The sequence below is a fragment of the Syzygium oleosum genome, unplaced genomic scaffold (genome assembly GCF_021117445.2).
Source record: "Syzygium oleosum isolate NSW1041296 unplaced genomic scaffold, Sole_v2.1 Sole_v2.43, whole genome shotgun sequence".
Taxonomy (NCBI): Eukaryota; Viridiplantae; Streptophyta; class Magnoliopsida; order Myrtales; family Myrtaceae; genus Syzygium; species Syzygium oleosum.
The window spans coordinates 852,877-865,944 of NW_026607527.1; the positions used below are offsets into that span (position 1 = coordinate 852,877).

General features: G+C 39.3%; 1 protein-coding gene across 1 annotated transcript; it reads right to left on the bottom strand.

Annotated features, from left to right (window-relative positions):
* Window positions 1-7,058: 7,058 nt before the first annotated feature.
* LOC130136181 (probable LRR receptor-like serine/threonine-protein kinase At3g47570) lies at window positions 7,059-8,285 on the bottom strand. The gene is made up of 2 exons (XM_056306330.1): window positions 7,442-8,285; window positions 7,059-7,108 (listed from the first exon to the last, which is right to left on the bottom strand). Exons 1-2 carry the CDS (start codon window positions 8,283-8,285, stop codon window positions 7,059-7,061), a joined length of 894 nt encoding a protein of 297 aa, XP_056162305.1.
* Window positions 8,286-13,068: the final 4,783 nt, after the last annotated feature.

The window sequence follows — 13,068 nt, forward strand, 5'->3', positions numbered from 1 at the left end:
AAATGAAAACACTTGAAAACTCATTTAGGAACATGTTCAATACTTTATGGTTCACAACATTGTCAATCCATCTATGAATTTCTCCAAATATTAAATTCGCACTCACATCAAATAGTGTGAGGGCGGTGGCTAGATTTACCTAGATGCACTTAGGCAATGCCCCGCCGAAACTGTTGCGGGAAGTGGACTACCTCTGATTTAGTGGCGCTTGCCAGCGAGCAAAGGAAGGTCAATCTCCGGGTTTTCTGATCCGAGTTGAAGTGACTCTGGATATGTGCATATCGATATCGACAACAGCCTAAAGCATGAATATATTTATTAATAGCTAGTAATATTTCAATGTGTAGAGTAACTCACTAAGAGGAATATTAACTTTTGGCCTTTAAATAGTTGATAATATCTCCACGTGATTAATATATATTTGAATGAAAATTTGGGTAAGTGATTATACTAAGGGTGTGTTTGTTTGAGGGAAAGTGTTTTTTTGGAATCCGTTTTCCGGATTTTCATCCATTTGGTTTGCCGAAAATGATAAATCAACCGAAAACACTTTTCGGTCAAGGAAGACATTCATGTATAAAATTAGGAAAGTGAATTTCCTAATCTAAGAAGGTGAAAGCACTTTTCAGGATTGCTCATCTTGAATTTGTTACTATTTTGTTTTTTCTTTTCTTCTTTTTCTTTTTTATTTTTCTTTTCTTTCTTTTTCTTTTTCCTTCTTCCTCCCTCCACCAGTCGCTAGCCTCGGCGACAGGCCACAAGTGCGCGTTGGCGAAACAAACGCATTTTGAAATTATTTTCCAAATGAGATCCAAACACCAGAAAACTTTTTCAATCATCCATCACCAAACAAAGAAAAACTAACCACTTTCCTGGAAAATGATTTTCCAGAAAATATTTTTCAAAAACGTTACGTTTTCCGTGAAATAAACGTACCCTAAGTGGTGAATCAAAGTGCTGCTCTGGCAATAAAGAATTATAGTAAGCCAGTCATTTAGCATAGTTAGCTACTTTTCACCATGGAATGTAGGCGTTTGCATTTCAATGACTACTAATTTTGTCAAAATGAACAAAACTCTACTTTAGTAAATTCTCCATGTTAATGATCACTTTCTGTTGAGATAAGTAAGTCTCAGCATTTTGGTGGCTAGTAATTACCTGATATAATGAATCCCCATATGAAAAAGTGACTATCAATATATCTAAAATAAGGTTTATGCATATGTAGTGATCTAGTAACTTTACTAAAATGTGAAAATTAAAGTAATTACAGCGCTAAACTTCAGAAATAGCAGTGTTGAATTTGCACTTGCACCCCGTAAAAAAAATCCAATACACTCGAGTTACACTTTTCTACTAAAGCATTCTCAGATAATTCCTACTACATACATCAAGCGTCGATATGTGTCCACGAATTACCGTATGCTAGAATGTTGAATATAGCTTTAAGCAACTATATTGTTTGTATCTGACTAAGCATAGCAAGGAACAGAGATCATCAATTCCTGACGATGGATAATTTCAAAACAAAGTAATGAACTGGATCAACTTCAACTGGCCAACCAGGGTCAGGGCAAAGCACTTCCACTTAAACTATAACCGAATGTCAAGAAACTGAAAGGCCTGCTACGGTCGATGGAACTTCTTATGACAAGGAACTAGCTTGAAAAAAAAAGACTTCTTCCTAGTCAATCTCTGCAGAAAACAAATTTTCCTTTGAATAAGATTTCCAGTAGCTAATTGATTGCAGTTAATGAGCATCATACAAATAAAAATAATAAAAAAACCAAGGCAATTTATTTTTGATTCACTTTATAATATTATGGCATCAAAACAGAGTTTTAAGTAAATCAAGAGTACTCTAGAATGTGTGTGCACCACAGGCCTCATGCTAGTTCCAATATGGAGAGATACGGATGGGGATAATTATCAACTATCATCTTAAGGAAAAAAGAATGATTGATTCTCTCTTCAGTTGTAGATTTTACCTGTCCGCTTCCTTTTGCGTAGACAACACGAGAAGTATAACAACTAAATATAAGTTGTTAGTAGTTCATCTTGTTCATGTAAACCCAATGCAAAGAGTTTATCCTTAATCTGGTGCAGCTGATGTGCAACTCCACGGATGCTCAAACGTCTTCCAAGCACTTCATGCGAACAAGCAACTCCAATATCATACACCATAACCAAACATTCTTGAAATATGTCATTGCTTTCCGAAAGTCAATGCTGAGGACTATGGGGGCCAAAATGGCTATCTCTTTCTTGAAGCAGAACGATGTCCGTAATTTCAAGCACTTTGTTCGGGCAAAGTTTTTGTGACTAAACTATGAAGAGTCAAATTGTCTCTAAATGTGTCATCGGTGGGACTCAACCCGGTAAACATCTCCAGTAAAAGAATGCTGTAACTATAGACGTAGCATTCCCTTGAAACCTCACATCCCATTGCATATTCTGCCACATGATCATCTCATAGTGCTGGTCAATTTGGGGTGTGGATCATCAAACTGGTGTGTAATGTGCATAAGACTGTAAGAGCTATCGTTAGCAACCAAACTTCAACACGAAGACCCATCAATAGCTTTCCGGTAAATAAACTTTCTTGGCTTTTTTTTTGTCATAAAACTTTATTGGTTTAGAGAGAGAGATTACCTGGTAGTGTTAAGGTTGATGTTTTGTATTCTGTCATAGAAGGATTTATATGGAAAAGCTAAATATTTTAGGCTATGTGAGCAATTTTGTAATTTGTGCCATGTAGGGTTTCACTATATATGTTTAGGGCGAAATAGGTCTCTAGAAAGAGAGGGAGTGAGTGAGAAAGAGCGGCTGCACACTTTTCTACGTTATTAGTGAAACAGATCTCATCTCCCCGTGGACGTAGGTAGGCGGAACATCTCCCCTACTGAACCACGTAAATTCTTGTGTTGTGCAAATTTCAATTACTTTCTTGCATCGTTGATAGGATCGAATTTAGATATTCGACAATTGGTATCAGAGCTTGGTTCGGCAAGCTATCAAGATGGCAGGAAAGGGTTCGAGTGTCAAGTACGACATCAAGAGGTTTAATGGAAAGAACAACTTCACTCTCTGGCGACGAAGAATGATGGATCTTCTGATTCAGCAGGGCCTGTCGAAAGTGCTGCTGGGGAAAGGAAAGAAACTAGAAACGAGTGATGAAGATTAGGCAGAGATGGAGGAAAGGGCGGTAAGCGCCATTCGATTGAACCTATCTGATGAGGTTGTGCAGTATGTGGTAGATCTCAAGTCGGCTCCGCAGGTGTGGTCGAAACTTGAGAGCATCTATATGACCAAGTCCCTAACAAACAAACTGTGTTTGAAAAAACAGTTATACTCTCTACAGATGGAGGAAGGCTCAGATCTGTTAGAACACATCAACATGTTCAATCAGATTCTGAGTAAACTTGCAAGTCTGGAGGTTTCAATGGAAGATGAAGATAAAGCCCTATTACTGCTATCATCGCTACCAACATCTTATGATCATCTAGTGACGACACTCTTGTCTGGAAAGGAGACGCTTGAGACAGATGATGTCACCGCTGCCCTATTATCTAATGATACAAGAAAGAGGGTTAACAGTGCTACGGCACAGGGTGAGGGTCTCATCGAAAAAGTCAAGGAGCAAGAACGGGGAAGAACAATTCAGCGGGGATCCGGGAATAAGGGTCGATCGAAATCAAGAAGGGGTAAAACAAAACTCTCTTGTTATTATTGCAAGAAGGAAGGCCATTTGAAAAGAGACTGTTATAAAAGAAAGGAAGACTTGAAGAAGCGCGAGAAAACTTCTAATCAAGCAAGTGTGGCTGATAGCTCAGACAGTGATGATGGAGATCTTCTCTCTATATCATCAGGTAAAAATCAGTTCGCTGATTCATGGATTTTAGACTCTGGATGCTCTTATCACATGTGCCCGAATAGGGATTGGTTTGATTCATACCGGTCATACAGTGGCGGATCTATTCTAATGGAGAATGATGCGGTTTGCAAAACCATTGGAATAGGGACTATTAAAATCAGAATGTTTGATGATATAGTCAGAACTTTAGTGGATGTAAGGCATGTTCCAGATCTAAAGAAAAATTTGATATCTTTGGGTGCGCTTGATGTGAATGGCTGCAAGTACGCAGCAGCAGGTGGAGTTCTCAAAGTCATCAAGGGAGCTATGGTTGTCATGAAAGGAGAGTTGACTGGAAGTTTATACAGGCTCATAGGGAGTATAGTAATAGGTGGAGTATCTGTGACTACAGCTGCAGAGTCCGATACAGATGACACTCATCTGTGGCATATGCGATTAGGGCATATGGGTGAAAGGGGTATGATGGAGCTTCATAAAAGGAAGCTGTTAAAAGGTGTCAAAAGCTGCAAATTGAACTTCTGCAAATACTGCGTTTTCGGGAAACAGAACAGGGTTAGTTTCAGAACTGCGAAGCATACGAGCAAGGATGTACTTGATTATGTACACAGCGATGTATGGGGTCCTGCACCGATCAAATCAAAAGGTGGAGCCGAATATTTTGTGACCTTCATTGATGATTACTCAAGGAAAGTCTGGGTCTACTTCATGAAGCAGAAAAACGAAGTCTTCTCCAAATTCAAAGAGTGGAAGGCTGAAGTAGAAAGGTAGACAGGAAAGAAGCTAAAGTGCTTGAGAACAGACAATGGAGGGGAATACAGGTACACACCATTCCTGGAACTATGTAAAGCTGAAGGGATCACACGTCACTTCACAACATCAGATACACCACAGCAAAACGGTGTAGCTGAGAGGATGAACAGGACACTTTTGGAAAGGGCTCGGAGTATGAGGCTGAATGCAGGGCTGAGTAAAAGTTTCTGGGCAGAAGCAGTTAATATGGCATGCTATCTCATTAACAGGTCTCCATCTACAGCCATTGAATGCAGAGTTCCTGAGGAGGTATGGATAGGTAATCCGATTGACTATTCTGGTTTGAGAGTATTTGGTTGTCCAGCCTATGTTCATGTACAAAGTGGACATCATTCCAAGTTAGACTCAAAGTCTAAGCAGTGCATCTTTCTTGGCTATGAGAAAGGTGTGAAAGGATTCAAGTTATGGGATCCAAATGCACGGAAGACCGTGGTTAGCAGGGACGTTGTCTTTAATGAATCTGACATGGTGAAGGCAAATAACAGTTCACATGCAAATGGCAGAAGTGAAGAAAGATCTACTGTGCAGGTGGAGTCAGGTGAACCAGAAATAGCGGGAGGAAGGGAATCATCCAGTAACTCACCAGAATCACAGGAGACAGTAGAAGATACATACACCATCGCAGAAGGTAGAGGAAAACGTACTCACGAAGCACCTGTGAGATACGGGTTTGAGGATATGATTGCTTATGCCCTCACAGTAGGTACAGGCAATCCATCTTCCTATCAGGATGCGATATCTGATGCTGATAGTGATAAATGGATGTCAGCTATGATGGAAGAAATGGAATCCTTACAGAAAAACAGGACTTGGAAGATTGTGGAGAAACCTAAAGGGCGAAAGATCATTGGGAGTAAATGGATCTTTCGCAAGAAAGAGGCAGTGTCTGAGAATGAGCAGGTAAGGTACAAGGCTAGACTTGTAGCTAAAGGGTATGCACAAAAGGAAGGAGTGGATTATAATGAAATATTCTCTCCAGTAGTAAAGCACACTTCCATTCGGGTTCTACTTGCCTTGGTAGCCATGTTTGATTTTGAGTTGGAGCAACTTGATGTGAAGACGGCGTTTCTTCATGGAGACTTGGAGGAACAGATTTTCATGAAGCAACCTGACGGGTTCAAAGTGCCAGGAAAGGAAGATCACGTTTGTCTACTTAAGAAATCACTTTATGACCTTAAGCAATCTCCAAGACAGTGGTATAAGCGTTTTGACTCTTTTATGGTGCAAATTGGCTATTCGAGAAGTGAGTATGATTGCTGTGTTTATTTTAAAGTGTCAGATGATAATTCGATTATTCTTTTGATGCTTTATGTTGATGACATGCTCATTGCTGCTAAGGATATGCATAATATTGTCTCTTTAAAGTCCTTGTTGAATAATGAGTTTGAGATGAAGGATCTTGGTGCTGCTAAGAGGATCCTAGGTATGGAAATTCATAGAGATAGAAGTGCAGGTAAACTTTGGGTATCTCAAAAGAGGTATGTTGAAAAGGTGCTTGAGCGTTTCAACATGAATAAGGCTAAACCAGTAAGGACACCATTAGCTAGCCAATTCAGGTTATTTGAACAGCAATGCCCCACAAAACATAAGGAGATTGAGGAGATGTCTCGAGTTCCCTATGCTAGCGCAGTTGGGAGTCTCATGTATGTTATGGTGTGTAGCAGGCCAGATTTATCTCATGCAGTCAGTGTTGTTAGTAGATACATGAGTAATCCAGGGAAGGAGCATTGGAATGCAGTCAAGTGGATCTTTAGATATCTAAGTGGGACTGCAGACTTGGGTATTATGTTCAGTCAAAACGAAGGTTCGAAGGAGCTAGCGGGATATGTTGATTCAGACTTTGCTAGTGACCTAGACAGGAGGAGGTCTACTACAGGACATGTCTTCACATTAGCTGGTGGACCTATCTCATGGAGGGCGATGCTATAGTCCACAATTGCATTGTCTACTACAGAGGCAGAGTACATGGCAGTTACAGAAGCTGCTAAGGAAGGGCTCTGGTTGACTGGGTTGGTTCGTGAGTTGGGTTTAGAGCAAGGAGGTGCGGTATTACATTGTGACAGTCAGAGTGCCATATATCTCGCCAAGAATCAAGTGTTTCATGCAAGAACAAAGCATATAGATGTGAAGTTTCACAAAGTCAGGGAGCTTGTGTCAGATGGCAGCATTCACTTGAGGAAGATTCACACGAATAGCAATCATGCAGATTGTTTTACCAAGCCAGTCACTATTGAGAAGTTTGGGTCCTGTTTGGGCTCAATTAATATAACTCGCTATTGAAGGTGAGGGACGCACTCAATGAGTGCGGGAGTGTACCTCTTATGGAGGTACGGGGATGAAGACATCTATATTTCATATTCTTTCACAGGTGGCTTTACATAATCCAAGCCAAGGTGGAGATTGTTGAGGTTGATGTCTTGTATTCTGTCATAGAAGGATTTATATGGAAAAGCTAAATAGTTTAGGCTATGTGGACAATTTTGTAATTTGTGCCATGTAGGGTTTCGCTATATATGTTTAGGGCGAAACAGGTCTCTAGAAAGAGAGGGAGGGAGTGAGAAAGAGCAGCTGTACACTTTTCTACGTTATTAGTGAAACAGATCTCATCTCCCCGTGGACGTAGGTAGGCAGAACATCTCCCCTACTGAACCACGTAAATTCTTGTGTGGTGCAAATTTCCATTACTTTCTTGCATCGTTGATAGGATTGAATTTAGATATTCGACAGGTGGAGCATAGCTAATTGTCCCTCTAAGACCCATTAAGCTCATTTGGTTAGCTACAGTATCAAGGGATGATCCAAGAAGGAATTTTGCTAATCCAAAGTCGCCAACATGTGCGACCATCTCAGCATCTAAGAGGATGTTGCTAGGCTTTAGATCACAATGAACGATGGGAACACGGCACTGATGATGAAGATAATTCAGTGCAGTAGCAATACCAATAGCTATATTTATCCTCCGAATGAAGTTCAACTTTTTCGGAAGTTCATTCCCATGAGATGATGTTGCATTTGGGTGTAGCCACCGTTCTAGGCATGCATTGTCCATGAATTCATAGAATAAGGCCTTAAAATCATTTCCTTGATAATCATTACTTGAGCAAACTGTTAATATCTTCAAAAGATTTCGATGTTTGATGTCCCTTGATGCCTCGCACTCGACTATGAAACTCTTCAAAGCACTTTCACAGACTAAATGAAGCACCTTTATAGCAACAACGGTTTCATTTTCCTCGAGGATCCCCCTATAAATGGAACCAAAGCTTCCAATACCGATCAAATTTGCTGAAGGAAAACCGTCAATTGCTTTTAAGAGTGTTCCATAAGAAACGTTCGGACATGAATCATCCTTCAAACTTGAAACTGGTTCATCTACTTTTTTCTTCAACCAACAGAGATATATAAAAGCTAGAATAAGAGCTATTCCAAGAACTCCAAAAATAACAGAAGTGGACAATATCATTACATCGATCTTTCTGCTAGTAGAGCTTTTGGAGATGTAATAGGGGAGGTAAAATTCTGACAATCCACCGCAAAGTTCATTGTTCCCAATTATAAAAGTAGCGGTAGCATTCTTAAAGACTCCTTCGCATGGTAGCATGCCTTCAAACTTATTGTATGATAAATTTAGAAGTATCGAGAAACAAAATACCGCTAAGAATGTTGGAATCTAACCTAACAAATTGTTGCGTGAAAAATCTAGTTCTTCAATGGCTCCTAACCATCCGATTGATTGAGGAACGGACCCGTGGAAGGAGTTGGCCCCCATACTCAGTGATGTCAATTCAATACAATCACCTAAACTTCTTGGGATTTCGCCTCCCAACAAATTGTCCGAGATGTCCAACGCGGTCAACATTCTCAACTTGCCAACTTCTATAGGTAGAATTCCAGTCAGATGGTTACGAGACAAGTCTAGAGAGGTTGTTAGTGATGAGAGACCTAAAAATTGTGGGGTATGGCACCACTAAGATTGTTATTGGACAGATCAAGCAGATTAAGAGACCAGCAGTTTGATAGATGTGACGGAATTCGCCCACCAAAGTAGTTTCCACCAAGATATAGTTGAATCAACTTGGTTAGATTTCCCAAAGAAGATGGGATAGTTCCTCCTAGGTTGTTATCACCTAAGTACATTATTGCTAGATTTTGTAAATTCCCCAAATTTGAGGGGATAGCACCTGAAAGTTGGTTGGAACCCATAGCTAATAATTCCAAGTTGACAAAATTCTCAATTTCTTTTGGGATCTCCCCCGATATTTGATTCTGGGCTACATTAAATTTTGTGAGAGTGGTGGATAAATTACCTGTACATTTAGGTAACACCCCACCAAACTCGTTCCAGTTAATACCCACTTCCTGTAATTTTGTGTTGTTAGTTAACGAGCAAAGAAAGCTCAAGTCTTCAGGTTTTCCACTTCCAAGCTGATTATCATAGATTAGAAGCCAACTAAGCTTATACAAATTTTCCAAAGAAGGTACTTTGCCGGAAAGTCTGTTAACTACAAGTAGAAGCTTATTTAGGTTCGTGCAATTCGATACTGAGGGAGGAATTGACCCCTCAAGTTGGTTCCCAAGAACAGAAGAAAATTCAAGATGTGGGAGTTTGAGGCCTACGTCTGGGAGAAGAGTCCTATGTATCTGGTTGTTTGAAGCATCAAACCCAGTTAGCAAAGAGAGATTGAATAACAAAAATGGAATTGTACCTGACAATCTATTTGCTCCAACGCCAATGACTTGCAAGTTTGTCAGGTGGCCTAGAACTTGGGGAATGCTCCCGCGCAAGTTGTTCAGGGTGAGAAAAAGGATCTCCAGTGAAGATAAGTTCCCATTGGAGGAAGGTACACTCCCAGTGAGATTATTTCTATACAAAGAAAAACACCGTAGCTATGATAATGAACCAACTTCTCTAGGAATTTGTCCAGTTAGTTTGGTTGTATCCAAGGAAGAGGCCAACAAGGTTAGAGCAACCTGATATGTTTTTGGGTATTTTGCCAACCAAAGAATTGTTGTTTAGTAGTAGGATACGCAAGCGGTGCAACTGGCCAAGTTGTGGAGGGATTTTATGATCGAGACTGTTGTTTTGGAGCCACATTTCCCTTAGGAAGCTGAGATTCCCAATATGAGGAGAGATTGATCCGAAGAGTCCTTGTGATTGCAAGTCTAGGACAGTGAGCCTCCAGTGCTTCCGGCCGCACGTAACGCCATGCCACTAGCAAAACCCAATGCTATTGTTTCATGAGCTGAGCATGCCGAAAGGATCTCTGATTATGCTGGCTTTAAATGCAAGCAGCGTGAGTCTGTCCGTTTCATTGGTGGTGGAGGAGACTTGGTAAAAGCGAAGTGCAAGAGCAATACCAAGAAGCAAGTGGCGTGATTGAAACTCCGCAAAACTAATGCTTAAGAGTTTCATGACTGAAACCACGAGGAAGAGGGTAGATATGAGAGCAAGACAAGAAGAAACAAAAGGCAGGGTCAGTGCAAATGGAAACTGTCGAGAGATTTATCGAAAGGTGTCGATTTTTCAGGACATTTTGAAGGGCTCTTCTTCTTCTTTTTCTTTTTTCTTTTTTTCCTGAAAACATCGTTCAGTGCCTAAGTAGTAAAATAAAGAGATGGTTGAAGCAAATGATGTTAGCTCAGTAGTCATTGAACAGCGAAGCCGGCCAATCCCATCTTCTACCATTGACTCTGCCTCTGGGAAAGACATTTGTCTGGCCATACATGCATGAGAGCTAGTCTGATGTCGATATACAGCAAAAAGAATCCCTCATAGTCCATAGATGCATGACATAACCACGAGCCGCCCGGAAGCACTCTCAATGGTATGTCTAAATTTTTCGTTCTAAAATGCCACTAGTGGCACTATTCCTCCTTTTCTTTTTAGCCAAAAATTCTTTGGTCATACTAAATTAGTTAGCTACTCACCTTAAAAATCTAGACATACCTCATTCATGCTGCCTTTAGGAAAATGTAGCCATTATAGTCAATGAATTTTGTCCATTTAATACTTTTGAACTTTAGTTGGTTTCCATATAATTGTTTGGAATGAGAAATTGTCGTCATATTCGGTGGATTTTGGTTATTACAGCGTTGTTTCACGTAAATGTTTGTAACAAAAAGGGAATTCCCTTCGGGCATTGCATTCATATAATTTTCTCTCTCTGGTGCAGAAGTTGTTCCTAGTGGCTTTAATCCTCAACCATTAATATCAATGGGTTATGGATTATGCACATAATGATGCAGTGACAAACTTGATTTGGTTGTAAACTATAGTTATGTTGTCCACAGTATTCTATGAAAGAGGACTTTACTCGAAAGACACTAACCGTGAAAAGACACTGCTCCATAGCATCACCACCATCATATCCAAATATGAAGATGGAAACTCAATTAGATGCTAAAGCAAGAAATACGTCTGTCTCTGTTGTCCATAGAGGCAATTATATTCCACTTCCAGAATCTCCATTAAGATCAACATCAACTTGTTCTTTTCCACATTGCTCTTCGCTGGACTTCGCCCATTTACCCATTAATTTGGAAAAGATAGGTAGCATGTGAAAGTCAATATGAGTCGATGGAAATCTACAAAATTATGGCATTATAAACTGTGTAATCCTTCATTAATAGTTATGTTTTTCACTTGTTGAAATGAGTGTATCTCAATTACATTTACAAAAGAGAAATACTTAAAAGAAGAAGATACATACCTCAACCCTTCGTCACTTTCATCATAATCCATGGAAAAGGTAGCAAAAATTCAGTTATCTAGAAATACTAAAAAATAACAAAGATACATTGTAAATCATTATCAGATATGTAAGGAAAAAACTTTATATGTATATTGCAAACTTTTTTAGCCAATACATAAGAAATAGGAAAGCATGCTTCTTTATCTTCAATATTAAAAGATTCCAGATGATAATTATTCAACATATTCAATAAATTGTATTGACCTCTTTGTATATTACATGAACCAATGCTAAATATATATTAGAGGAATCACCAATGCTAAATAAGTAATTAAGCTTTTTTATTTAATTAATGTAAGGGGTGTGGAAGGGAATGCAACTCTGTGATAATGTGGATCAACTACAAAGTTCCATACTACCCAACTTTCTTATTATAATTATTTGTAGATGGTTAATGAATTGCTGATGCTTTCAATTGCTGGAGTAGATCTGACCTTATCGATGTTCCAGGCTATTCTTGGATATGCCCCAACGAACATCTGAAAAAGCGAATCGGTTCAGGATGCTATGGACTTATTTCTCCAAGGAACTGAAATGTACACACAAGGATACATATGGATATGTAAAAACCTATAAACAGTCTATTAAAAATGAATTTTTCTTGACTAGTTTTGAGAATGAAACTACAAAGGTCCTGTCACCTTGTGATTTATGCAGCAACGTATGAAGGCAGTTCCACATCTCCAGATCAATATCTAAAACCTAGGATTGACAGTTCTAGTGGTCCGCTGACTTTTTTAGGGTTCTGTTATCTTGATTCAGGAACGCGGAAATTTCCTTTCATTTCCGGTAAACATATTTCACCCCAGCGGTCCCGGAATGTAACATACTTTGGACTTCTGTTTGTCTAGGAAAGTCACTGCTGATCAAAGACAACTTTTGATTATAATCTTTGTGCAGCACCCCGATCAAAGTTTGCTTCTATTTCCTTCCCTGTTTTTTTCTTCCTCTACTGATTTCGGCTTGGGTTTATTCTGCAAGTATCTCTTGATCAACAATGCTCAAGATGCCTTTTACGGGTAGATTTTCTTGTGAATAGTTTGACGTTATTTAGTGACACTTAGATGCAAATTAGAATGAAACTGCACGAGATAAACATGACTACGAGTATTTTCTTATGGACAGTCACGGTTGCTCGGAGTTAAGGTTCTCCATCAGTAGAAAAGTGGCCATCGCCGAGGCGCCAGCCCTTCCATGAAGATGAATAGAGGAAAAAAAAAAGAAAAGAAAAAAATAAAAAAGGAAAAATCAAAATATCTATAAAAATTCAATAAATTTTTAAAAAATTGCAAAAATTGTCCATGTTGACGTCACATGTGCTACATAGGACAGTCGGCGGTCACGTCAGCGATTTCCAACCAAAATTGGTTGAAATGACTATATTGGCAAATCATCAAAAGATTTAGACCTAAATTGGCCAAATTGAAAAGTTTAAGACTGAATTGGCCGCCGTATTATTTGTGTAGTACTTTTTGAACAATTTTCCCACAGTGGGCATATACCTTGTCGCATTGAGTTTCCTTCTTGATGTCTAACCACTTGGTATTCGATAAATGTTGTTCTTGCAAGGCTAATTTTGGAGATCAAAAAGTGATACAAATGACACTTTTTTTCTTATATATACGGGTTAAT

Bases quoted from the DNA above. Each gene is read 5' to 3' on its own strand.
- LOC130136181 (XM_056306330.1), bottom strand. From the start codon at position 8,285: ATGCTACCATGCGAAGGAGTCTTTAAGAATGCTACCGCTACTTTTATA. The intron at 7,109-7,441 runs GTCTTAGAGGGA...CTTCTATGACAG, and splicing joins TAACCAAATGAGCTTAATGG to AATACAAGACATCAACCTCA.